This window comes from Protopterus annectens, chromosome 1.part1 (genome assembly GCF_019279795.1).
Source record: "Protopterus annectens isolate FY-2018-M chromosome 1.part1, PAN1.0, whole genome shotgun sequence".
Classification (NCBI taxonomy): Eukaryota; Metazoa; Chordata; order Ceratodontiformes; family Protopteridae; genus Protopterus; species Protopterus annectens.
Genome location: NC_056726.1, coordinates 1262374117 through 1262400998, shown reverse-complemented (window position 1 = coordinate 1262400998; position 26882 = coordinate 1262374117). Strand labels below are relative to the sequence as shown.

Here is a 26882-nt window from a genome sequence, read left to right as displayed (position 1 = left end):
TATGTTCCACAGAACCATTTTGGGCCTGTCAACATTTGTGTCATTAACTGCTCTGCATGAACTGAACCCACAACAGTTATAATGTGTCTATATATAGTGTCAGGGCCCTCAGCCACACATTTCCATTGATAAACATATAGGCATCTGATATATAGAACTGATGTAATGACATGAAATAAGTAGAATTGTATGGCTGCGTTAACAGTTCCACTGTGGTGCATGTGATTAATTTCTAGTGTTGTATTTGGAGGTGATGGCAGAAAGCATTTTTTAACTGTGTCTGAAATCTTAAGGGGAATATCCAGCTTTGATCAGAGCTGGCTGTGGATGGTAACAGCCATACACAACCACAGGAAATAGATAACCTGCTTGCTGAGAGATTTGGATCAAGCTTCACCCCCCTATCCCCACCAGTTGTCACACAAAAATATACCTGCCACCATTCCTCAGCCTATTATCTCAAGACAACAGGTTATCTCTGACCTCTCTAAGACTAAAAGCATGGCATAAATGGGCCCTGTCAATATCCCAGGTTGCCTTTTAAATAACTTCAAACATGACATAGCAGACCCACTTCGATCCCTATTTAACCACAGTCTGCAGACAGGCTATGTTCCGGCATAATGATGGACAGCAACAATCATCCCTCTGCACAAGGGAGGACCATCAACGTATCCAGGGAATTATAGACACATAAGCCTGAACAGCCTCATCATTAAGGTCATGGAAATAATCATCATGGACCTTATCAACAAGGACATAGGTAATCTTCCAACTCTGGATCCAACCCTGTTTGGATTTGTTAACAGTATATTGTGTCTGTTAAATCTGGTTGACTTCTTTGTGAAGGTTGTCCAGGCCATGGAGGAGGGAAAGACTATGCATCTCACCTAATTACACCTGGCCAAGGCATTTGACACAATTCCCCATTAAGGTATTAGAGAGAAACTCTCTCTACTGGGCGTAAACCCTACATTAACAGGTGGGTAGCCAAATGGATCACTGACAGGATGCTTACTGTCAAACTGTATGAATTCACCTCTAGCAAGAGGCCAGGCACCAGGGACATACAACAGGGTTCTATACTAAGCATTTTCCTGCTCAGTATTTCTTTTTCAGAAGTTAATGCAAACGTAAACTATCTTTGTCTGACCAAGTGTGCGGCTAACTGCAAATTGGGTTCAATCACTGAATACACAAAAGCTAAGGATATACTGCAGAAAGGATTAAAGCACACAAATGATTGATGCCAGACCCATGGTGGGAACGTACATGCAATAAAGTTTATAATGATTTCCTTTAGTAAAACAATTACCCTACCTAATTACAATACAGACAGCACCCCTGTAAGAGTGCACCCACTGGTATGTGATTTGTGTACTCAGGTTGATATTAATCTGAACATCAACCACCCTGTGTCCATAGCAGTGAGAACATAATTCTATGTGGCACAACTCATAAGTAAGAGCCTATGACACAAATAATTGAGTACAATGCACCCTTTGGCCTGTACCTCACCAGATATCTGCAACAGCTGTAGTGATCCCAGAGTTTTCTCACCAGGAAGATACAGGTTATAAAAAACAAGTCCTACATGGAGAGATTGAAATCCCTGTGACTATGTTCTGTCTGCTATGAACTGCTAAGGAATGACCTGTGTCTCAGCTTCAGGATAGTTTCTAATCCAGCCCTAATAGAAATATTACACATTTGTAAATCAAACTGTACGAGGGTTACTCATTCCACGGATCGTAACCTAGCCTCTGACATAAATAAATTATTTTAGAGAGATGGATACATCTGTCAGTGACTAAACCTTCACTGGAATGAGCTTCCCATTCATGTAAAACAAAGCTCTTCTGAGATGCCCTTCAAGTGCAACCTAGATCAATGGATATGTAATCATAAATTTACTCGTGGAGTGGTGCCTATGACCATCATGGGCAGATGCAGTCAGCATTACTTACCACTTCATAGGCTCATACCTCTGTGAACTTAATTTACCTAGCTATTGATTGCTAAACTCAAGTTAAATCTGGCTAGGCTTGTATGATCTCTTGAGCCATTAGCCTAGTACTCTCCTATGAACATATGAACTTGTGAAGACTGATTGTAGCCTACGTACAGCTATAGTGTGACTGTACTGCATCACAGATGTACAAATACATCACATCAGTATTATCACTTGTTAGCTTGGATGAACACTTATGGAAGTATGGAATTAAATGGCACTATAACATTTTGAATAGTGATGTCAGGGGGATCGTGATCATGCATTATGTGTCTTGAGGTCAGACATGTGTTTGTAGTAGTTGCTCCATGTATTATTTGGGATGTGTACAATATTACAGTGACAGCTTCCTTGATCACTGAGACTTGACTTTGTACTGCTGTACTTTCTGTGCACATCGGCATAGTTGATGCGTTGACATCATTCTCACATAGTGCTGTACCATTCATTATAATGGATCACTTCTTAATTCACACAACAATCACAGATGCTTCAGACAATATCAACTGGTATTACATATCTCAGATGCATACAATAGCCAGCTGTGTGTAGGGAAGCCACTCATAGTATTGGCCAGGTATGCTTTAGTCAATAGTATCACATCTGGCACAGTAAGCTCTCACAAATCTGGAAGGCCATACACAACTATTCGTTGGGATGTATATCCATTTCGATTTGACAGTGCACACTTCCCTTCAAGGTGTTCTACCAGATGCCTGCAGGACACGTCTTTCTGTATTGCACTCAGTAACTACAAAGGTCATTGACAACATTGATGGCATAGGTTTGATTCTTGCAGGTGGTGATTGTGGCATATGTGTCATTTAAAACATTGACAACATTGATGGCATAGATTTGATTCTTGCAAGTGGTGATTATGGCATATGTGTCATGAAAAACTTATCAGTTGGCCATGATTGGCCCTGATTTCAACTCTACTTTTAACTCTGTCCCCCTTAAACCATCCAAAAACTGATCAGTTTTAATGAAGAGGTGGTGAATTTCCCTTATAGAATACTGACAATCATTAGAGTTGTAGACTTCTGTTCCTGAAGAGCATGTATAGTAAGTTACACTCACGTTTTCTGTCATTGCACAGATAAATGGTCATAATCTTGTAAAATTTTCCGTGAGTGTTTCTATTTCCATTTGTCCAGGAGTCTGTTTCTGTGTGTCACTGATAGTTTGAGAGTTATGGTGACATGTCAGTCTTATTCAAGCTAGTCATTTTTCAGATCTTCAGAGTATAACCCTCATTTATATACCATCCTTACTAAATGTCCTCTCGAGTGAGCATGAGTGATGTTTATATCATAATATACTTGCTCAGGAGGTGTAAACACCAGTACATACTGTGCTAGTTACATATGTGCTTAATGTTATGTTACTAACTCGTGCTAGAAGTGTACATAAACTTGCATATCCTATTTTGTGGACTTTAATGTATTTATCATACCGTTTTACTCTTTATTCATTCCGATCATGCATGCCTGTGCCATTTTCATCAGCACACTTTTCCTGCCCAGTATTTGCTTCCTTGTATTTGCCCTTCCTGTTTAGCCCACCCCCTCCATTATTTCAATAATCAAATAATTTATTTATTGCATATTGCACACTTTCTTTACTGTGTCACTGCTGATGTTACTGCAGTATTTTAACCCTGGTAATTATTGTAGTTGTCCGCCCAATCTCACCAATCAAGCTTGCGTGTAAACAAACTTGAGTACATCCTTCATCTGTGCTTGTGCTACTCTGCATGGCTTCCCGGGCATAGAAACTGCTGCTGGCCACAAAACCATGCTTGTGTTCATGTAAGCCCGATCGGCAGCATATATGCAATTCGTGCTGCAGCTCGTCATGCTTAAACTCCATATAGGTTTCATGCAAAGCCTACATGGAGTTTATTGAATCAGCGGGTTATTCGTTTTTTACTGACTTGCTGTCAACTATACAGCAGTGCAAATCCCAGGAAGGTACTTCTAATAATATCAAAAGCCAGAACACTGTACTTGTCTCTGTATTACAGTCAACATGCTTAACATGCTTAAAAATGTTATGAAGTTTATTTTTGGTTATAAACTAATTATGTAGCTTGGCCATTTATAAACCTGAACTAAGTGCTAGGGCTTTAAGAAGTTGTGTGTAGCTGGTTTTCTAAATGTATGTCCAAATCCTTTGCGGGTATATAGTGAATTCCTTTTGAGTTTCCATTGAGAAATGCTGCAGTCACACTTTAAATGTAAAGTGTGTAAGTCAAGGCAAAAAAAATACTTTTTATACTTTGTAAAGTTATTTAATTGAAAAGCTTAACTTGTTTTCCATTTAAGGAGCTTTAACTTATATGCTATGTTTCAAGAATACGCTGTTTTCTGAAATTCTGAAACTCTGTCAGCTCTAAAGAAGTCACATTCTCCATTATTATGAATTATTATCATGTTATGAAGCACAGCATTTGTATAATTGTCATATTCTGAAGAAGTGTTCCAATCCATATTATAACATGGAAAAGTAAAGAATGATGAACTGGTATGCATAAAGGAAGCAGCTGCTTCAAACTTTACAGGAAAATGAGATAGAACAGAATGTATTTTCAGACAAGTACATTCTACAGTTAAATGAAAAGAATAGCTTGGTTTAAACATGTCATTACCATAACATGGAACTGTAAAAGCCATACCTTTGTAAATAAATAGTTACATTACATAACTGGTAAGTGATTAACACTCTGGTACATATTCGTATACATTACATTAGTATTACTTCCTTTAATGAATGTAGGCTAGAGCCCTGACTCCCCACAACATTTCAACTCCGTTTCCACACTTCTGTTAACATTATGTACAGAATCCACGATAATTCTGTTACAGAAAAATGACAACAAACCAAATATTCCCTTTATTCTGATGTCTTGTTACTTCAGAGTTAGTGTATCCTATTAACATGGATAATAAGGTCATGAGGCTGTAGTAATGGGTTTAGCCCACCCCACATAGGTTCATAGGTTCATAGGTTCATACTAGGCTATCTGCCCGAGGACATTTATAAGCCTAGCCCCCATGTTTTGTGACTACGCCACACCCTTATGGGGGGGAATGGGAATTATTTATTTTATTTTGCTGTGTTGCTCTACTGGTACACACTGGAGGTAATTCTATATATCTCTTTCTCTTGAACAAGGCCAGCCAGTGCTCTGCCTCACATGTGCCGTTTTTTTGTTCCCATAGGGAGTTCTCTTTGGGTGATGAATCTATCCCACCAGCACGCCCTAATAGCTGGTTAAGGTTTAAGTTAAGTCTCTCTTCCCTTGTGGCTGGATCTAGATTTTATCTGGGTATGACATGGCCTTTGTATGTTAGGCAAGGTCACCTCTGAGGCAAGTGGTGACGACTGAATAGAGCTGGAGTTCTTTCCAGTCGCAGCATAGGATTTTTGAGGAACTTTTGTGGCCTCTCCAGCTGCTGCAAGTGTCGGGTCAGATACATTCGATTGGGGCAATCATTGTACTCATCATTCTGATGAGTGATGAGTAAGAAGGGGAGACTATGACCTCCCCTGATCTGAGAGAGAAATCTTCATGATAAGGTGGGCATGTAGAAGGACTTCTAACTACTTACTTTACATACATGTCGAATGATGACAGACTACTATCATCCTGGGTCCCCCCCCAGGTCCCTGATTCTTCTGTGCTCAGTGGATTGCCACCTTTTGGGTAGCTAGGGCCCTTTTTTTTTTCCCGATGACTATACATTTTTTTTGGCATTTTTTTTTGCGTGCCTGGCACCAGTTATCGTTCTTGTTGAGACCCTTCTGAAGGATATCTGTGTCTAGATGTGGGCAGTTTGCAGTCATCTGCAAACTTTGTGCTCATATAACCCTCCTGTGTTTGCTTGTACTTGAGGAAGGATGCCAAACAAGAGTGGAGTGGAGCCCAGGACTGAGCCCTGTGGGACACTTCAGGCTGTGAGTCTGAGTGGGGACATGCAGCAACTCTGACCCTGTGGGTTCTGTCTACTCAATTGAGTTTTGCACCCATCTTGTGATGTATGGGTTAACATTTGCCTTTGAATGATTTTTGAATGATGTATTGGGGTGGGGCCTGTGCCTAGCCCCCATAGGGTAGGCTGGTAGGCTGTATGGACTGCCTTTTGGGTAATTTGGAAAAATTCACCTTTCAAGTCAACCAAGTTTAAAGAAATGAGCACTAGGTTGGATCCAAAGCCAAACTGGGTTGGATCCAAAGTCTGCAAATCATTATGATCCACTCCATGGCTCCATTATGATCCAGCCACTCACTTGCTGGCAGAGATTGCTGGGGTCTGGAACTCCTTTGGGAGGGGGAGTTTGCACTGAACCTGTCAGCCAGTATGTTGGCAATGTCTGTAGGATCAGTAATCTTCACATCATTTTGAACTACTAGTTCTGAGCATATCTGAGGAGTTCCTCTAGGTCTAACACATAGCTAAAAAGGCCTTATGATTTGTCTTTTTGAGTCTTTTTATTTTTTTTCTCGAAATTTGCTTTGGATGATTTTATGAGGCTCTTAGTTTTTTTTACTTATTTATAGTGATAGGGTGTCACCTTTTTTTGATTTTGCTTTGTCTAGTAGTAGCCTCCTTTTTTTGTTGTAGTTTTTTTTTGGCTGGAGTCCACCAGACTGGGCGCTTGCCTTGTACTTTAATTTTAGTTGCTTTGCTTGTTTTGCTCCATGCAGTCCCTTGCCTGCTGGTAGCATATTAGTGTTTTCCTGCATATCAGCAAGGTAGCTTTTAATTCATTTGAAGGACATCTATTTATAAATTCAGCTTGTGTTACATTCAGTTATATGCACAGTTGACTATCATATTTAATTGTTTCACATTTGAGTTTATGCACTTATATTTTATACTAGTCATCCTTAGATAGGTAGCTTGCGTGACTCATATTGAAACTGTTTCACTTGTTCCTATTCTGGTTTGTGTCAGGTTGATGATATCTGCTGGTGACAGCCTTGGAACTATTCAGTAGTGTGAGTTTTAGCTTTCTAGCTTTCTGTTCTTCTGAATGATTGAGTGTAATTTATTCCTTAGGCACCGAGTGTGGATCATACTGCAAACCAACACATGGAAGAGTGAGAATGAACTTAAAGAAGTACTGTCGAAAAGACTATGGTAAGTAGTTTGATGACGGATTAGACAGTGAAGGCCCTCTTTTACAAACTAGTTCAAAGGTTATATGGGGCAAAACCAAAACAGCAGCATTAAAAAGGGATCTATTAGGTGGGTGGAAACATCTCATGAAGTGAATAATAATTCTAGCACAACACAATCAAAGTGAAGGGCAGTAGAAAGGGAAGGGGTAAAATGTTGCAAATGTAGAAGATGAAGAAAGAGAAGATTATGAGGAAATTTAAGTGGAAACAGTTAATCTGTAACTAGTGCTATGCTAAAATGTAAGAGCAATGATACAAAGTATCCAGTTAGAAATAAACCGATTTAATAGCTTGATGCACTCCAAAATGTGGAGACGGTAGGATTATTTTATATGTAGTAGGAAGTTGAATATTATCATGATAACAACTTTGCCACCATTTCAAATGCCCAAAGTGGGACATTTTTTGTAGAAATGTGAGATTTTGTAGGACAAAACATACCCACAGCACAAATAAAAGCGTAGTCTTATAACGTTTAAGTTGCTTGTGAGTTCAGATACAAAATTAACTGTTTTATGCAGCTATTGAAGAAAACTTAGGAGATATTTTTGTCCTAAAATGTGAGGACATTTGCCACTTTCTAGTTTTTTTCTTTTTTTTCACAGGGTACAACTGCACAAAGAGGGACAGGTGGTACCCCTATGTGATACAATTTAGTTTTTTTGAAAGGAGATGGTTTTGTTTAACTGGCTGACATTCCCTACATAATGCTGATGGCATCTGGATGCAGACAAATCATCTAGAATCATTTGTGGTATATTAGGAGAAAGACGCATCAGTTTGTGAACAGCAATCAGGGAAGGTGCTGAGTCCCTGAAATCAATAATTGAACATGGTTTAATGGCCATTAAAATAAATACTTAGCTCCATACTGAAATATTGGCACTCAAAATACAGAGCGATAAGAGCAAAAAAGGGAAAAAGACCGAAAATGCAGGAGAGAACCAAATATCGAACATCGCTCTTCTACTAAAAAATCTTTTTTGGATGGGGTCAAACCAGAACCTCCCAAGTTTATATGCTAAGAGAATGACATACTTCAGAGAAAAGGGAATATTCTGAGAGATGGCAATCTGAAATATAATATATGTATGCTTGTTTTTTCAAGCATTCAGTCTCAACATTATAGGACTAGCTACATCAGGTTCTGACATTTCAAAATCTTAACAAAATAATTGCTATCCACATTTTCTGAAAAAATAATTTAGAATTGCAATGTGCTGTTGACTAGCTGTATCCTCGCAGAACTAATGAAGTAATGGCAAAACTAAAACTAACTTCTACCTCGAAAAATTTTTCTTGGAACTGAGAATTCCAGCTGTGATATCTGAAAGACTGATCCTACAATGCCTGACTAACTTAAGTTAAAGTATAGGCTGCTGTATTTCTAATGGTAAATGAATCAGCAGATATTTCTTACTTCCTGGAAAAAAATCCATTATCAATTGGATCTAGCAAGTGGAACACCTTACATAGAAAGTTAAGCAATGTGTTAATATAAAAGCAAAGTTACATTGTATGTAAGAGGCTAGTTTTCTAAAGAAGTAAGTTGTTTTGATTACCCAAAATGCTTTGCAGATTGAGTAAATAATTACCCAACACCTACTACAATATAATTTGTGTGTGTGGTTATAGAGAAAATCTGAGAAAACAGTAAAACTAAACAATTTCAAACAATACAATATATTCTTCACTTAAAAATCACTTTCAATTAAAATGAGGAATAGAAATGAAAATAAAATTAATTGTAAAACATATATTATTCAAAATGTGACCAATATAGTGAAATAAATGTAAAATTAAGCCATCTCTTTTTACTTCAAGTGTGTGCATGTTGGGGGAGGGGTGGTGATGTAATTTACTTTTTTGCAAATTGCGACATTATCTATATTGATATGCCCAGTGCACTTTTAGATATTTGTGGTGTCTCACACACATTCTTGTGGCTTGAGGGAGGCTCATTGTTCATAGGTTCATAGGTTCATAGGTAGGTACTAAGCTATCTGCCCAAAGGCATTTATAAGCCTAGCCAGAATGTGCTGGCTTTCACTGCCCCCTTAGATTAGTTCCCTGTGTCTCTGTCCAGCAGAGCCACTGAAGTGATCCCCGGGGTAAACTTTCTGTTTCCCATCCACTCGTCAAGGTTTCTCTTGAAGAGGGTTAGTGAGGAGCTCTGCCTAATGTAGATTAGAATCTTGATCCAAAGCATGGGAAGTCTCTGGGACAGGAATCTATCCCTCCAGCACATCCTATTTATTGTTGTAGTAAGGTTTAGATCTCTAGAGCATGTGGCTCGAGGAGATATGGTTTTCTTAAGGTGGAGCATGTGCATCAATTCTGCGTTGGACATGGCCTTGTATGTCAGACAGAGATCACCTCTGAGTAGGCGGTATGCAACCGAGTACAGCTGGAATTTCTTCAGTCGAGCTGCATAGGGCATCTGTTTGAGGCCAATGATCGTCTTGGTGAGGTACTTCTGTGGTCTTTCCAGCTATTGCAGGTTTCTTGTAAGGTACAACGCAAATGGGGCATTGTACTCTATGATGGGTCTGATGAGTGATGAGTAGAGGGACACAATGACCTCTTTTGATCTGGATGCGAACCCTTTTGTGATTAGGTGGGCCACATAGAAGGATTTTCTAACCACTTTGGCAATGTGATTATCAAAGGAGAGATTACTATCTACTTGGGTCCCCAGATCCCTTATTATGTCTTCCATATTTAGGGGACTACCACCTATGTGGTAGCTTGTGGGTACTTTGTTTTTTCCAAAGGGGATGACTATGCACTTTTTGGCATTTAGCTTGAGGCCATGATTTTGACAACAGGTATCCGTCTCAGTGAGACCTTTTTGGAGGATGCCTGTGTTAGCTGGAGAGTCAATTATAGCCCTTAGTTTGCAGTCGTCTGTGAACTTTGTCAGCCATAGTCCTCCTGTGTTTGCCTGTACCTCTGAGACGTATATGCCGAACAGGAGGGATCCTAGGACTGAGCCCTGGGGAACTCCACTTGTAACTGGTTTAGAGTCGGACCTAGCTCCCACAACTTTCACCATGTGGGTTCTGTCCGTGAGCCAGTTGGCAACCCATCTTGTGACATAGGGGTTTATGTTCAGGCTGGTGAGCTTGTCTATAATACCAGAATGGATAATGGTGTCAAAGGCCTTTGCGAGGTCTAGGTAGGCTGTGTGATCTATAGCCTTGGTAACTGTCTCAAAGAAGTCCACCAAAAGTTTAAGGAGGTGCAGTGTTTGGAAGTTCCAGTTCCATGGTGATGCGCTCCATAGCCTTGCAGACCAAGCTAGTCAGGCTTATAGGGCGATAGTTCCCAGAGTCTGTTTTGGGTCCACCTTTGTGGAGCAGAATAACTGTTGCTGCATGTAGGATGCAGCCTGGGACACCATCTGGTCCCATTGATGCTGTGTAACCTGAGTGTCTATGATTTCAGGGCCTCTACATTCTCCTGGTATGGTTATGGGCCCTTTTGGAGGTGAGAGGGGGGGTGAGGTTTGCACTGCACCTGTAATATGAGGGTCTGCTTCTTCTCCATCATTGCAGGAGTAGACCATACGAACTATCCCTCCTTTTCTTGGAGATGTTAATAAAAGTCAGGTGTCTAAAACACAATGTGAAACATGAAATACTGCTAAGAGTTCCTTATGCCTCTTTTCTGGGGTCAGCAGGGTACTTTAGTCTGATTTAGTGGCTTATATACTCATGTTCACACATTACTGCGTGGTGATTATGAATGCGTGCAACACTAAAGAATATACCTTGCTGGTAGCTCTTGTTTATTCATCTTTGTAGTTTGATAACTGGGTTCTGAGTGGGGCAGGCCCATTTTCAATAAAAGTGAAGTTACAAACTGCTGTAATAACAGATTATTGTTCATTCACCAGGATAAAAATTACTTTATTTCTATTTTGCATTTTGTCATTGCCTTGTTTGGAACTTAACCTGACTGCAGGTTACCTTCAAACAAGAAATCCAGTTGTATTAGTGCTGACTGAATGAAGAGATGATGTGTTTGCAGTCGGGCAGCATAGGACAGATTTTGAGACCCTTTATCCTTTTGGTGAGGAACTTTTGTGGCCTCTCCAGCTGCTGCAAGTGTCGGGTCAGATACATTCCGAATGGGGCATTGTACTCAATCATTGGTCTGATGAGTGATGAGTAAAGGGAGACTATGACCTCCCTTGATCTAGATGAGAATCCCTTCATGATAAGGTGGGCAATGTAGAAGGACTTCCTAACTACTTTAGCTACATGGGTGTCGAATGACAGACTACTATCAACCTGGGTCCCCAGGTCCCTGATAACTTCTTCTGTGCTCAGTGGATTGCCACCTATTTGGTAGCTAGGGGTAACCTTGTTTTTCCCAAGGGTATGACTATGCATTTTTGGCATTTAACTTTAGGCCGTGGCTCTGGCACCAGTTATCCATTTCTGTGAGACCCTTCTGAAGGATATCTGTGTCAGATGTGTTTTCTACTATGGCGCCCAGTTTGCAGTCATCTGCAAACTTTGTCAGCCATAACCCTCCTGTGTTTGCTTGTACTTCGAAAAGTAGATGCCAAACAAGAGTGGGCCCAGGACTGAGCCCTGTGGGACACCACTTGTGACAGGCTTTGAGTCTGACATGGCGCCAGCAACTCTGACCCTGTGGGTTCTGTCACTCAGCCAGTTTGCAACCCATCTTGTGATGTATGGGTTAACATTTAAGCTGATGAGTTTTTCAATGATACCCGAGTGGGGTATTGTATCAAGGCCTTAGCCAGATCGAGGTAGGCTGTATGGACTGCCTTTCCTCATCAATGGCTTTGGTGACTGTTTCGAAAGTCAACCAAGTTTAAAAGGCATGATCTGCCTTTGACAAAGCCAAACTGGGTTGGATCCAAAGTCTGCAAATTCCCTATGTCTTTATTTATGAGGTCCATTATGATCCTCTCCATGGCTTTGCAGATAAGGCTTGTCAAGCTAATGGGACGGTAATTTCCAGGGTCTGTGGAGGCACCGCCTTTGTGAAGTGGGACCACAGTTGCAGTGCGCCACTCCTGGGTACGTATCCAGAGGTAAGACTTTGATTAAACAGCTGTCCTAGCTGTAGGTTTAATTCCTCATTGAGTTCGTGGAGCACACAGCCGGGGACACCATCGGGTCCCATGGATGCTGTGTTTTTTGCTTTGGAGAGAGCAGTTCTCACTTGGGCTGGAGATGTTTGGGGGCTGCACTCATTTGGTATAGATATCTCTCCTTTTGGGGAGGGGAGAAGTTTGCACTGAACCTGTCAGCCAGTATGTTGGCAATGTCTGTAGGATCAGTAATCTTCACATCATTTTGAACTAGTTCTGAGCATATCTGGGAGTTTCCTCCTAGGTTTCTAACATAGCTAAAGAAGGCCTTATGATTGTCTTTTGAGTCTTTAGCTATTTTTCTCTCAAATTTGCTTTGGATGATTTTATGAGAGCTCTTAGTTTTTACTTATAGTGATCAAGGGTGTCTTACCTTTTAAGGATTTTGCTCTATCTTGTAGTAGCTTCCTCCTTTTGTTGTAGAGTTTGTTTATGGCTGGGGTCCACCAGACTGGCGCTTGCCTTTGGTACAAAGAGTCTTTGTTTTGCTTGGGATTGCCTTATCCATGCAGTCCTGCAGGTGCTGGTAGAAGGCGTTTGTAAGTGATTCAGCGGCTTGAGTATTGTTTTCCGGCTCGGAGGCCTGAAAGGAGACCACACTAGTCTTTAGAAGTGTGAAGTCGGCTTTTGAGAAGTTCTTTACTGTGGTCTTTTTTATTTCAGGTGGGGGTGGGATGAGGACCTCCAGCGAGATTAGTTTGTGATCTGATCTCACCAGTGAGGGGTATACTTCCGGTGTTGAACATTGTGCTCCCATGTTCGTGATGATGAGATCAAGTATGTTATCTCCTCTTGTGGGGATGGTGACTAGTTGTTCCATGGCATTTGAGTTTATGAATTCCAGGAACTTTTGGGCTAGGGTGTTTGGGCTTGAGTAGCGTTCCCAGTCTATATTAGGGTAATTGAAGTCACCTAGTATGTGGGTTCTGTCCATGTGGGTTCTGTCCATGAGCCAGTTGGCAACCCATCTTGTGACATAGGGTCTGCTTCTTCTCCATCATTGCAGGAGTAGACCAAACGAACTATCCCTCTTTTTCTTGGAGATGTTAATAAAAGTCAGGTGTCTAAAACACAATGTGAAGCATGAAATACTGCTAAGAGTTCCTTATGCCTCTTTTCTGGGGTCAGCAGGGTACTTTAGTCTGATTTAGTGGCTTATATACTCATGTTCACACATTACTCGTGGTGATTATGGGAATCGTACAACACTAAAGAATATACCTTGCTGGTAGCTCATAGTGTTGTGTCTGTGTACTGCTTATTTACTTATTTGTTTATTCATCTTTGTAGTTTGATAACTGGGTTCTGAGTGGGGGCAGGCCCATTTTCAATGGAGACCTGAGATATTAGTAGTGGTGAAATGAATCTCTAATATCATAGGATCATAGAAAGTTACTAGACTAACAGCCCAAGGGCCCTTACAAGCCTAGCCAAGTTCTACAATATTGCATTCTTAAGTTATTAGCAAACTATTTTGTGTAGTATTTTACATATTAAATTCATGCCTATCATGTAGAGTGTTATAAGTATTTTGCAACACTTTTTCATATGGTATTTTATGAAACTTCATGGCTACAGTACTAAACGAAATGCTCATTTTACTTGCAATGGGGATGGTATCACTAATTTATTTTCATTACACATTTTAAAAGAAACATTTTGGTTTAGATCAGAATGTGGGGGGGGGGGTAATGCACAAGAGGAATTTTGAAAAAAATATGTATATTTTATATTTCTGAGTCTGGTAATTAGAAAAAAGTGAAGTTACAAACTGCTGTAATAATCAGATTATTGTTCATTCACCAGGATAATGCTTTTAATTATTCCTTTATTTTGAGTATAGTCACCTGTAGACCATGACAATATAATTAGTTTTTGTCATTGCCACAAAATTGTTTGGAACTTAACCTGACTGCAGGTTACCTTCAAACAAGAAAACCAGTTGTCAAGATTCATTCATTAGTGCTGACTTCTGGAGGAAAATATGGATGCGGAGTGAAAAACTCCAATGAAGAGATGATGTGTTTGCAGTGGGGAGTTATTCATGTTATGGCTAGGCTTGTATAGGCCCTAGGGCCGATAGCCTAGTACCAACCTATGAACCTATGGTACAGAAACATTAATCAATAGAACATGTTCTGTCTTACAGAAGAGCATGCAACAAGTAAATTGACTGAAATGGGAGTTTTCTTGTTCATGAAGAGCTGCCCGTGTGGAAGTGGCTAGCTTGCACAAGTTTTTCAGGCATAAAATGGGGTAAAATGTATTGAATGTTTGGCTCTGCCTTGTAGCCAGCCCCAGTAATCATTGAAGATTCTTTATGTTAAAAGTCTCTCCACAGTGCAGAGTTTGAAACAATAACATGATTGCTGTTTGTTCTACTGCTACCCCATGCCAGAATAAAAAAATACTTTCATCTTTATACTTCAAGCATTATTTCATATAAATTTATTCACCAGTAACCCCTCATGTAATTTACTTTCACACATATTCCTGTGACACTAGGGGTTTCCAGGCAGTCCTTATTTTGTCATAGACTCTGTCAGGTGAACTTTCTGCCAATTATAGCATCTAAAATGAAGAAAACAATTCAGAGTGTCTTCCCACACCCATTTATTAAAAAAAAAAAAAAAAAACACAGTGAAGTTAATATTCATGTATGATTAATAAGTACACACAGCACAGATCATCATAACCTGAGATTTTTCTTCCTGTTTGACACATGGACACTCCTGGTAAAAGATCGCCTTTGTTTCCTCACCCTAGCACATTATGTTATGATCAAAGCACAATGTGAATCTGGACAGCAGCCACAAAGACACTCACCTTGTACACACGGTGTAATACTGTAAGAGACTGAACCTTGAAATCTGACCTGAGATTATCAGTTTTCAGAACTATTCTTGCAGCAGGGAATTAGGTTTGTTTTCTGTTACTGACACTACAGCAGATGATAAGGTAGCAACTGTATTCCAGGGATGTCATTCTTCAGGTGAGTTGTACAAATGAGTTTGTATCCAACTGATCTGCTAGCAATTAATATGCATATTGATTCCATGGCACTTTTTTATGAAAAACAAGGGTTCAAATACTTACATTTAAAACTTCTCGGAATCATATCATTCATAGAACATAAACATTCTGATAAAGCTGCAGTAGGAAAGTATGAAAAAATAAAAAATATATCTTTCTCTGTTGTTTAATTAAGAAAAATGTTCTGAAATTCAGAAGCATCAGTTGAGTAGCCATGCAATGGCTAACCAGATGAACATGGCCTACAGATAATTACAGTGTAGTAGGAGACAGGAAGCATAGTGCTAAGTAATTGACTAAGGAATTTTCTGATGAAAACTATGCCGACTGATAACAAACATGCATACTTTGATGATGGCATACCTCTCATCCACTTAGCACAAGAAATCTGAATAAAGTCAAAACTAATAAGGGGACAAAAGACAGACTTTAAATATTGCCCTTACAAACTTAAAAAGTTCGTAGAATAAAGGTTTTTGCATTAAAATGCAAATATGAAGTCTAAAACTCAAATGTATGTCATTATCTAGTTACTTCCGTCAATAATATGCCATGGAACCACACATGTTATGAGAAATAGAACCAAAATATTAGGCAAAAATCTGGACGTTTTGTGAAAATCTGGACACTTGAGAGGTATGGATGGTGGTCACATGACCCACTAATGTAAGTCACATGCATGTAAATGCACATAACTACGACAGACCACTGAGGGCCACCACATAATCCTCCAAGTCATCCCTAACATGATGACCTACTTCAGACAGTGGAAAAGCACACCTGGAGACAGCTAGAGACCCAGCAGGAGAAGACAGCACCAGTCAACAGTGTGCTGATTTCTACTGCACAAGAGATATAGGTGTGGCTGCCACTGCATAGAATGGTAACCTAAACAGTGATAACTAAAACAACAAACATCAAAGAATTTTAAAGGTAGGATAACATAAAAAAAGAGACATGGCAGGAAAAACATTAGCAGGTCTCAATATGACTATGAGATATAATAGTACCTGGATAAATACAAAATTGTTTGTTAGATATGCAATGACTATTTGGGTGATATTTCAGAGTAGACAGACTGCAGGAAAAAGAGGTATTGCACACAGTGGGTAACAAGGGTCATGGAGACATAGACCTTACTCAACCACCATACCGTACATAGATTTCAAGCAAGGCTTTAATGCTTGCCACACATTTAAACCATGAGCTACACAGACAGGGCCAAAATTTTAGAGGAGACTCATTGTATATTAGCAACATGCTTCACTCTACACTGGTTAAGCAGGATGGTGATTTAGAATTTATCCATGTGGAAATCACCATAGAGAAAATCTGATGCCATATCCATCCTCACTGGTTAAGTTGAACCACAAAGTTGTCTCCTTCAAAATAAAATTCAGCTCGGTAAACCCAGCAAACCCTATAACAGTTAGGAACTGTTCCAAAGCAAACTGTATCCTATTAAGCGATCATCTGTAATTCAATGCCCTTCTGAACTCCAAGTTCACAGCAACTTGTGTGGAATTGTTCACAGAGACAACGTACAACCATGTAAATGGCTGTATAAAGGCTGTTGTGCTTGCTAGATATGAGCCCAGAACAAACTCCACACTGGTGGAATCCTAACCTTAATAGATTATAAAACAAAAGGAAAAAGTCATGGCTAAAATTAGGAAGAATATCTCCCTTAATGATAGAAGCTCTCCAAGTAAATGAATAAGCAAACTAAGAGGACTAATTAAGTCCATCAAGGCCAATCATGAGGTCAAGATAGCTTCACTGACAACCACAAGGCCTTCTACAGCTATGTCCAAAACGTGAAAGGCAACACACATTAGTGTACCAAACTGGTAGTCAATGGTGCCAACTTCACAGAGCAGACTGACATAGCAAATTTGCTGACTGACAAATTCAGCTCAAACTTCACCAGCCCCACTCCCCTCTGCCTTCCCCCATGAAATACCTATATCATATTTCACAAGCATGCGTCATCAACCAACCCGGGAAACTACAGACCTATTAGTCTGACTAGTCTAATATGCAAAGCCATGGAATGAATTATCATGGAAATGACCAACAAAGACATAGGCAACCTTCAGACACTGGACACATCCCAGTGTGGCTTTGTCAAGGGAAGGTCATGCCTACTATTCCTGGCGGACTTCTTTGAGAAGGTCACTAAGGCAATGTATGAGGGGAAAATGGTGCACACCACCTACCTGGACTTGGCTACGGTGTTTGATACAATAACCCACTTGGGTATACTTAGCAAACTCACTGAACTGGACATAAATCCCTACATAACTTGCTTGTTTGACAGCTGACTCACCAACAGTACCAAGAAAGACAGGGTTGGTGATACCACCTCCACTAAGAGATGTGTCACCAGAGGGATACTAGAGTGCTCAATGCTCTGACTTTTTGGTCCTATTTGACATCTAATTCTCACAGATAAAGACTAATGTCAAGTAACTTTGGCTGACCATGTTCTCAGACAACTGCAAATTGGGAGCTATCATAGATTCCCCCATGACACAAATATCTTACAAAAAGGTCTAAAACAGACAGATGGCTGATGCATTGTCTTATATGGATTGCCTTAAAGCCCTATGTCTATAATCTGTCTCCTGCATGTTATGGACAAGTGATCTATGCCTGGCATACAATGAATCCTTGGTTCTATTTCTGATGGAACTTTTACACATACACAAAATGAACAGCCTCAGAACTACTAGATCTAAGAATTTAAATTTTACTTGTGACATAATAAGACATGTTGGTGAAACATATATTTGTCTCAGAGGGTGCAATATTCTGTAAGAGGCTCCCCATCCATGTGAAGCAAAGTCCATCCATAACCCCATTTAAGCATAACCTTCACCAATGGATGTGAAATTTGAAATTAACCCTGGGTCCGCCCACTATATATCTGATAGACAGAGGCAGACAGTAATGCCCAAACTATCCCCCTTGACATATCCTCTTGAAACTTTCTAACTAATGTACTCCCTTCTCCTAATAAATGCCTGTGATATATAGGAACACAAATGGGATGGACGGCATGCCTGGTCTTATAGAGGCCCTGGTGGTCATTTATCTAGCATATATCTATAAGCCAATGAACCTCACTGCAAGTGGTGCAGTGCAGGCAGACCCATTATAACTTTGTCTGCCAGCCTCCTCTATAGCCCCAGGACTATCTCTGTTCCATGACTGGGGCCATTGTGATATCTAAGGACATCCATGGGAGCATAGAATATGTTATGGGTCACCTGCAATGTTATGTGATATGTCCAAAGGACAAGGAAGGACATGGCAAATATAGTTAAGTGTTCAGATGTCACAGGTCAACAGGGTGACTGTCACAATGGGATACAGTAACATCAACCAATTATTGGCCTATATGTGGCGATCAGTCAGCATTTGTCAGATCTCTGCTAATATATATATGACTACCAGTACTACAAGTCAGACGAGGGGAACCTATGATGCTCTGTGTTCTTCACTTAGCTTTAGTAGGTAGATGATAGCACTTAATCATTGCTCTCAACATTTTACCACATGAATTAGAGACAAAGAAAAAAACAACTAACGAAAAGGTCCCAAAGCAGAGACATTTTTAAATTACTGGTACTGTTAACTTATAAAGTTTATATAAAATGAGCAAGTGATTTACAAGTATTTTATGAAGCAAAATAAGGCTATACATCTAATGTTTTTTAGTATTTTTTTTTTTTTATTTATCTAACATTTGTTTTACCAGGATAAATCTGACTGGACAGCAGGTGTTCGTTTTCAGCAGAGTCCTGGGGTGAAAAGCTCCAAGAAGTTACAATGTGAATACATCGGTTATTAATGAGTGACAGCTGAATGCAATGATATAAATTGGATAACAAGTTGTAGAATGCTATCATATAAGGCAATAAACAGTTAAATGCAAGACAATCTCATACTACAGTCAGGAGATCACATGTCTTACAGTACTAGTACAGTATGTGCACATAAGTTACACAGAAGTAGGTACATATTTACAATATTTACAAAATATACAATGCCCATAGGCGACAGTGTAAAGTGAGCACCAGAGGCTTCAGGGGGTAAGCTGCCCATAGTGGGGTGAGGATTCGGGGGGGGGTCTTTGCAGTTGCAAAGAGGGTTAGCTTAAAGGTGTGATTTAAGGAGGTCTTTAAATGTGGTTGTGCCATTTTGTAAGCTGAGGTCGGGATGGAGGGTGTTCCATGCTTTTGCGACCTCATAGGAGAATGGGCTTCTCCAGAGCTGTTTTTCCATGGATTGACTTCAATCAGGGATTTGTTACTGGATCATAGTGCCCTGTTGGAGTTGTGGAAATTTAACATGCCAGCTAGGGCAGGGGTTCTTTCAGGATGGTATAGAATTTGATGAGCTATGATATGATATGGTGGTAGCATAGTAAATTTGGAAATTCTAACCAGTGTAGTTTAAGTAAGGATTGGCAGTGGTGGGAGTGTGAGTTAGCACTGGCTGTAAACCTAGCAATTTTGTTGTAGCATATGAAGAATTTGTCCAGGTCGGTTTTATTAATGTTGGCTAGAACTGGAGAGGCATAAAATAATGATGATAAGAGATGAGTTCTGGCTATGGTAGTTCTAGACTTGGGGGTTAAGAACTGCTTGCAACATTAGAGGCACCCAAGCTTCTTATGTACTTTAGAGATAGTTTGGGATATGTGTTTGCTGTATTTAAGTTGTTGATCAATTGTGATGCCTAGTAGTTTCTCAGCTACTGGGGTGATGAGGGTGTTATTGGCTGATCGAATGTTGATGGTGGGGTCATTGTGCTTAGTTGGATGGAATAGCATTAACTGTGTGCTTTGGGGTGTTTAGTATCAGTTGTTAATTCTTTAGCCAGTTTTCTATCTCAGTGAAGGATTCTTGGGCTTTACTTTGTAGAAGACGGATGTTGGGTGCCGAGCAGATTAGGGTCGTATAGTCCACATACTGGATAATATCGGCTTTAGTGGTTGCTAAGTGGAGATTGTTTGTATATATTTACTAACAGCTGCTAGCTCCAACCCCCCCCCCCCCCCACACCCGAATTGTGCTTTTTAGGAAGGATAATGCTCAATTGTATTTATGTATTTATTTAGTTATTTATTTATATTTTTATTTTTTTCCCAGTCTGAATTATTCTTTCTGGTCTAGTCATTCATAGCCATGTCTAGCAGCCTGTCTTACAGTCCCAATATTATCTTTGTTCTACAGCTGGGGCCAGTGTTGAATCTAAGGGCATCCTTGGGTGACATTCTGTTGATTCCTTCCATCAGAGACATTTTTTGTTTATGGCCTGTGTAGATCAGTATGTATGTATTCCTTTAAGAAGCTTTCCATGAGCTTGCACTTGTGTATAAATACTAAGCACACGCAAGCTGCACTGACATTTTGTAGAGAGCTGTTGAGATGGAAGCATGCATATATGTGTTAGTTTGTCAGTTAATTTGTTTGTTTATATTTTATGTTACTGCTGTCCATCCTGATGTGTTTCTATATAATAAAACATATAAATGAACTACCCCAGCTGTTTGTCTTGAATCATAACATAGGATGAGTGATATGGTGTCAGAAAGGGATCCAGAATCAAGACCAAGAGGCACTCATTTAATGTTGGAGGAATATAGAGGAATGGATCATCCCTACTGTATGTACTACTCACAAAACAGGTCAGAAATGAATTCCAGGTACTATAACTTGCTTAATTGATTTCTTACTGGAATAATATGAAACAAAGCACTCAGCATGCTCAAAACAAATTGCTAATTAAATAAAATGTTCCAAACTGTGAAATATTGATAAAAATATTCAAAATTGTTATGAAAATGTTTTCAACAATGTCTGAATCACATAAAATGTATAAAACACGGAAAATGACTGGATTGTTTCGCTATGTGCTACTTTTTTGCATTAATTAAATCTATTCGAGATATTCAAAGTGTACAAAGTGTTTGCAAGTTTGTGCAGCATTACAGTACAGTTATTTCACAAAATACAGCCATTTCAAAGCATATTTCACAGAGTACAGTATTTCAAAGAGTTTATTGTTCATTTGAATTTTATTACAAGTACCTGGTGTGTGTGCTTGTTCACGCATAATTACAAGGGCCATATTTACAGTGTGTTTAAGCATAATTTGTTGGCATGACAGAAGGATTTTGAACGACCACATTGTTTCGCTATGTGCTACTTTTTTGCATTAGTTAAAGCTATCTGAGATTCCCAAAGTGTATAAAGTGTTCACAAGTTTGTGCAGTATTACAGTACAGTTATTTCACAAAATACAGCCATTTCAAAGCATATTTCACAGAGTACAGTATTTCGACGAGTTGCTTGTGCATTTGAATGTTATTACAAGTACCTGGTGTGTGTGCTTGTTCATACATTATTACAAGGGCCATATTTGCAGTGTGTTTAAGCATAATTTGTTGGCATAACAGAAGGATTTTGAAAACCTGGTCCATTTGTATTTGATAATAATATTGCAGAGAACTGGAGAGTGTTTGAACAAGATTATAATGTTTTCATACAAGCAGCATTTTCTGACGAAGATGCATGTACAAAGGGATTTATTCTGCTTAATTTAGCTGGTTCACAGGCCAATGAAAGAGAACGTTCATTTGTGTATGCACCTGCTGTGTTTGCAGGGGAGGGGGAAGACCCCGCCATATAGTGGTACCGGCTGAATAAAGGGAAGACCCCAAGTGCTTAAAATGTAAATTTAGAGAAATGTGTAACCCCCAAACAAATGTTATGATAGAAAGGCACATATTTTACACAAGGGATCAAAAGCCTGGGGAAACTTTTACAGCATATATAACTGACTTGAGTAACAAAGCTAAAATGTGCATATTTGGTGATTTAAGGGATGAGTTGATAAAAGACAGACTTGTGTGTGGTACTAAAGATGATGCTGTGAGAAAGATTTTGCTTTGTGACAGTGATTTAACTTTGAATAAGGCCATGAAGATTTGTCAGATACATGACCTCACAGAAAAGCACACAAACGTGCTTACAAATGAGAAATGCATGCTTCCAGTATCTTCTAAAGCTAATGTTGATAGTATGCAGCACGTGGTCAAGAGAAACAGGCCCAAGCACATGGCAGCAAATGTGAATCCTGTAACAGTCCCTGGGAAACCCCATAGCTTTTTAGAAAATTCTAGAGTACACAAAGTCTCAGTGAAGCACAAGGGTGAGTCAGCAAACTCACAGCATGTGCCCTCACCTAGCCTCATAGTCAACTGTCATAATTGTGGTGGAAATCATGTGTCTAAAAGAGAAAAGTGCTTAGCTTTTGGTCAGCAATGCCACAGATGAAAAAAGTTTAATCATTTCCAAAGATTTTGTAAATTAAAAGAGGCTCATTCTTTTATCAAAAGAGAACATTCAAAGAAACAAGTTGATCAATTAGAAAGCTGTGACCCTACTTTTTATGTTGATGATGTATCAGTGCTTAATGAAACAGTCAATGCAGTAGATTTATGAGCAAAAATGAAATATTTTGTACTGTTCAGATTAATGGGAGACCCACAGAGCTCAAAGTTGACTCAGGTTCAAAGTTCAATGTTATGTCAGCAGAAACATTTTCTAGAGTATATGCTGGAGATAAGCTTGATTTGGCAGTGTTTGAAGCTTGTTGCTTATGGTGGTAAAGAAATTCATATTGAAGGTTCAGTAGTGCTTTCATGTTACTCTGCTGAGAACAGCTATGACTTGCAATTTTACGTAGTCAAAAGGCATATTCAGTCATTATTAGGCTTCAGAGATGGTTTGAAAATGGGATTACTTTCATTTAATAAGAAAGTCCACCATGTAAGCTTAAAAGACCACTGTTCTAATTTCACCCAGTCTATTTTCTCTACCTATGCTGATCTTTTCAAAGACAAATTAGGCAAACTCCTAGTTCTGTACTGCATGAAGTTAGACCCTGAAGTCAGCCCAGTTGTCAGGCCAGCCAGAAAAGTTCTAGTAGCTTTGCAGAACAGAGTCAAGGCTGAGCTAGATAAAATGGTGCAGCAAGGTGTGATTTGTCCAGATGATGAACCTGCTAAATGGGTGTCTTCCATGGTAGTAGCTCATAAGAAAAGCTCAGATGACATAAGAATATGTATTGATCCAAGATATTTGAACAAATCACTGAAAAGACCTCATCATCCAATGCATACAATGGAAGAAGCCACTGTTCTTATGCCAAGTGCCACTGTTTTTTTCTGTTTTAGATGCAAAAAGTTCATTTTGGCAAATTTTGCTCGATTGAAAATCATCATTGCTCACCACTTTCAGTACTCCTTTTGGCAGGTATGGATTTTTGAGAATGCCATTTGGGATATATTCTGCCAGTGAAGTCTTCCAACATGCCATTGAACATATTTTCTCTGGATATCTGGGTGCTATTATTGTAGATGATATTCTAGTAGTAGGTAATGGTGAAGTCGAGCATGACAGTCAAGAATGTTCTGGAAAGAGCACGTGAAGTGAATCTTCAGATGAATCCACAGAAGTTCAAATTCAGGCTACAAGAAGTTACTTATGTTGTCATCTGTTTACCAGTTCAGGCTTATGACCAGATACTTCCAAGCAAACAGCAATTCTTGGGATGCCAGCTCCAGACAATGGTCAAGCACTACAATGTTTTCTTGGCATGGTTAATTACCTAGGAAAGTTCCTTCCAGACTTAAGACACATTTCAGCACCACCCAGAAAGCTGACATGCAAAGATATATCCTGGTCCTGGTTGGAACAGCACCAAAGAGCATTTGATGTGCTGAAGCAGAGAATAGCCAGTCCACAGCTCTCAAATACTATGATGTTCATAAACCAGTTACCCTTTCTTGTGATGCTTTGAAATTTGGTCATGGTGCAGTCATTCTTCAAGAGGGTAGACCACTAGCCTATGTGTCCAGAACTCTTACTCAAACTGAGATACAGTATGTGCAGATAGAGAAAGAGCTTTTGAAATAATGTTTTCATGTTCAAAGTTCCACGATTATAATTTATGGTCGACCTACTATCCAGACTGAAATAGAACACCAACCTCCAGTCACTATTTTGAGAAAGCCAAAGTATACAACTCCTGCCATATTGCAACGCATGATGTTGAAACTGCAAAAGTATAATGTCAGTCTTGTCTACACAAAAGGTAAACTTCTTTATCTTGCTGATAATTTATACAGATCACACAGAAATACCACTGAACAGCATGAAAATAAGAAACTTGATTTTGAAGTCATGGAAGTGAGAAAGTTTTCTTCCACCCATCTTGATGAACTTAGAAGTCACACAGCCTCAGATCCAATCCTTCAGAAGTACAACCACTTTATCAGCTGGGGATGGCTGTCAAAGCAATCTTGTTTACCTGTAGACCTGCAACCTTATTTTCCTTACAGAGATTTATTTATTTATTTATTTCGAGTTTGATTACCGGGAAAGTCCACTGGGCTCAGAGAGCCCATTTTCAGTGGAGGCCCGGGGAGAAAAGCTCCATGACAAAGAATACAGATTAAAGTTTAAAAACAGTAACAATTAAGAACAAGTTACAAATATATTAATTCAAAGCAAAGCATAAACAATTAAGACCATTGTGGAAAAACTTTCCTTGTACAGAGTCATTTAACATACAGTCATGCATATAGAATAAGAAGCTATTTACAATATTTACATAGTTAATGTCTTTGGGAATTAGCTTTTAATGGATATAGTAAGTTATATTGTTTAGGAATGCAGGGGGAAAACCTGCTGGGGCCAAGAGCTTAACAAAGAAATTAGGTAGGGTGAAAGCACATACATTTCCGTTTGGAGGACAGGTAGGTGAATAGCTGTGATTTAAAGTTCTCTCTGTTAGGCAGGGTTCTTAGTGTTCATAGGTTCATAGGTTCATAGGTTTATATGAGGCTATCTGCCCTAGGGCATTTATAAGCCTAGCCAGAGTGTGTTTGGCTTTCGCCACCCATTTTAAATTAATTTTGCTATGCCCTTTTTCGAGGTTAGTATACTGTGCCTCTGTCTAACAGTGACACAGAAGTGATACCCGGGGTAAACCTACGATCTCCCATCCACTCATCAAGATTCCTCTTGAAGAGAGTCAATGAGGGACTTTGCCTAACCTGGACTGGGATTTTATTCAAGAGTGAAGGGAGCCCCTGGGTTATGAATCTGTCCCTCCAGCATGTCCTATTTATTTCAGTGCTGAGGTTCAAGTCTCTCGAGCGCGTATCTCGATGGGATTTGGATTTTCTGAGGTGCAGCATGTCCATTAATTCCGGGTTGGACATGGCTTTATACATCAGGCTCAGATCGCCTCTGAGCAGGCGGTATGCCACTGAGGAGAGCTGGAGTTTCTTTAACCGGGCAGCATATGGCATCTGTTTGAGCCCTTTGATCCTCTTGGTGAGGTACTTTTGGGGTCTTTCCAGTTGCTGCAGGTGTCTGGTAAGGTACATCCCAAAAGGGGCATTATACTCAATTATGGGCCTGATGAGGGATGAGTAAAGAGGTGCAATGACCTCCCATGATCTAGATGTGAATCCCTTCATGGTTACGTGGGCTATATAAAATGTTTTTCTAACCACTTTGGCCACGTGGCTGTCAAATGAGAGATTGCTATCAACTTGAGTCCCCAGGTCCCTAATTACTTCTTCTGTACTTAATGGATTACCACATATGTGGTAATTTGTGGGCACTTTGTTTTTGCCAAAGGGGATGACTATACACTTTTTGGCATTTAGCTTGAGGCCATGGCTCTGGCACCAGTTGTCTGTTTCTATGAGGCCCTTTTGGAGGATGCTTGTGTCAGCTGGAGAGTCGATTATGGCGCCCAGTTTGCAGTCATCTGCGAACTTGGTCAGCCACAGTCCTTCTGTATTTGCCTGTACCTCCGAGAAATATATACCGAACAAGAGAGGTCCCAGGACTGAGCCTTGTGGGACGCCACTTGTAACTGGTTTGGAGTCTGACATGGCTCCAGCAATTTTAACCATGTGGGTTCTGTCCTTGAGCCAGTTTGCAACCCATCTAGTGACATAGGGGTTTATATTTAAGCTGGTGAGATTATCTATAATGCCCAAGTGGGGTATTGTGTCGAAGGCTTTTGCGAGGTCCATGTAGGCTGTGTGGACCACCTTCCCCTCATCGATGGCCTTGGTGACTGTTTCAAAGAAATTGACCAGGTTTAAGAGGCAGGATCTGCCCTTAGCAAAGCCGAACTGGGTAGGATCCAGTGTCTGTAGGACCCCAATATCTTTATTTATGAGGTCCATGATGATTCTTTCCATAGCTTTGCAGACCAAGCTAGTCAGGCTTATGGGGCAATAGTTTCCAGGATCCGTTGAGGCACCACCTTTGTGGAGAGGGACCATTGTTGCTGTACACCACTCTTTGGGTACATATCCTGTAGTAAGGCTGAGATTGAACAGTAGTTTTATTTTTGGGTTTAGCTCTTCTTGGAGTTCATGTAGGATGCAGCCCGGGACACCGTCTGGTCCCATTGAT

At 39.8% G+C, this 26882-nt stretch overlaps 1 protein-coding gene across 3 annotated transcripts in view; it reads left to right on the top strand.

Annotated features, from left to right (window-relative positions):
* Nucleotides 1-26882, top strand: part of LOC122809750 (netrin-1-like) — a 1405978-nt gene that overhangs the window by 1359385 nt on the left and 19711 nt on the right. For all 3 annotated transcript variants that reach the window (XM_044081490.1, XM_044081472.1, XM_044081480.1), the window contains one exon: nt 7078-7158. In XM_044081490.1, the coding sequence (XP_043937425.1) occupies nt 7078-7158 (81 nt within the window). The remainder of the gene's footprint in view (nt 1-7077; nt 7159-26882) is intronic.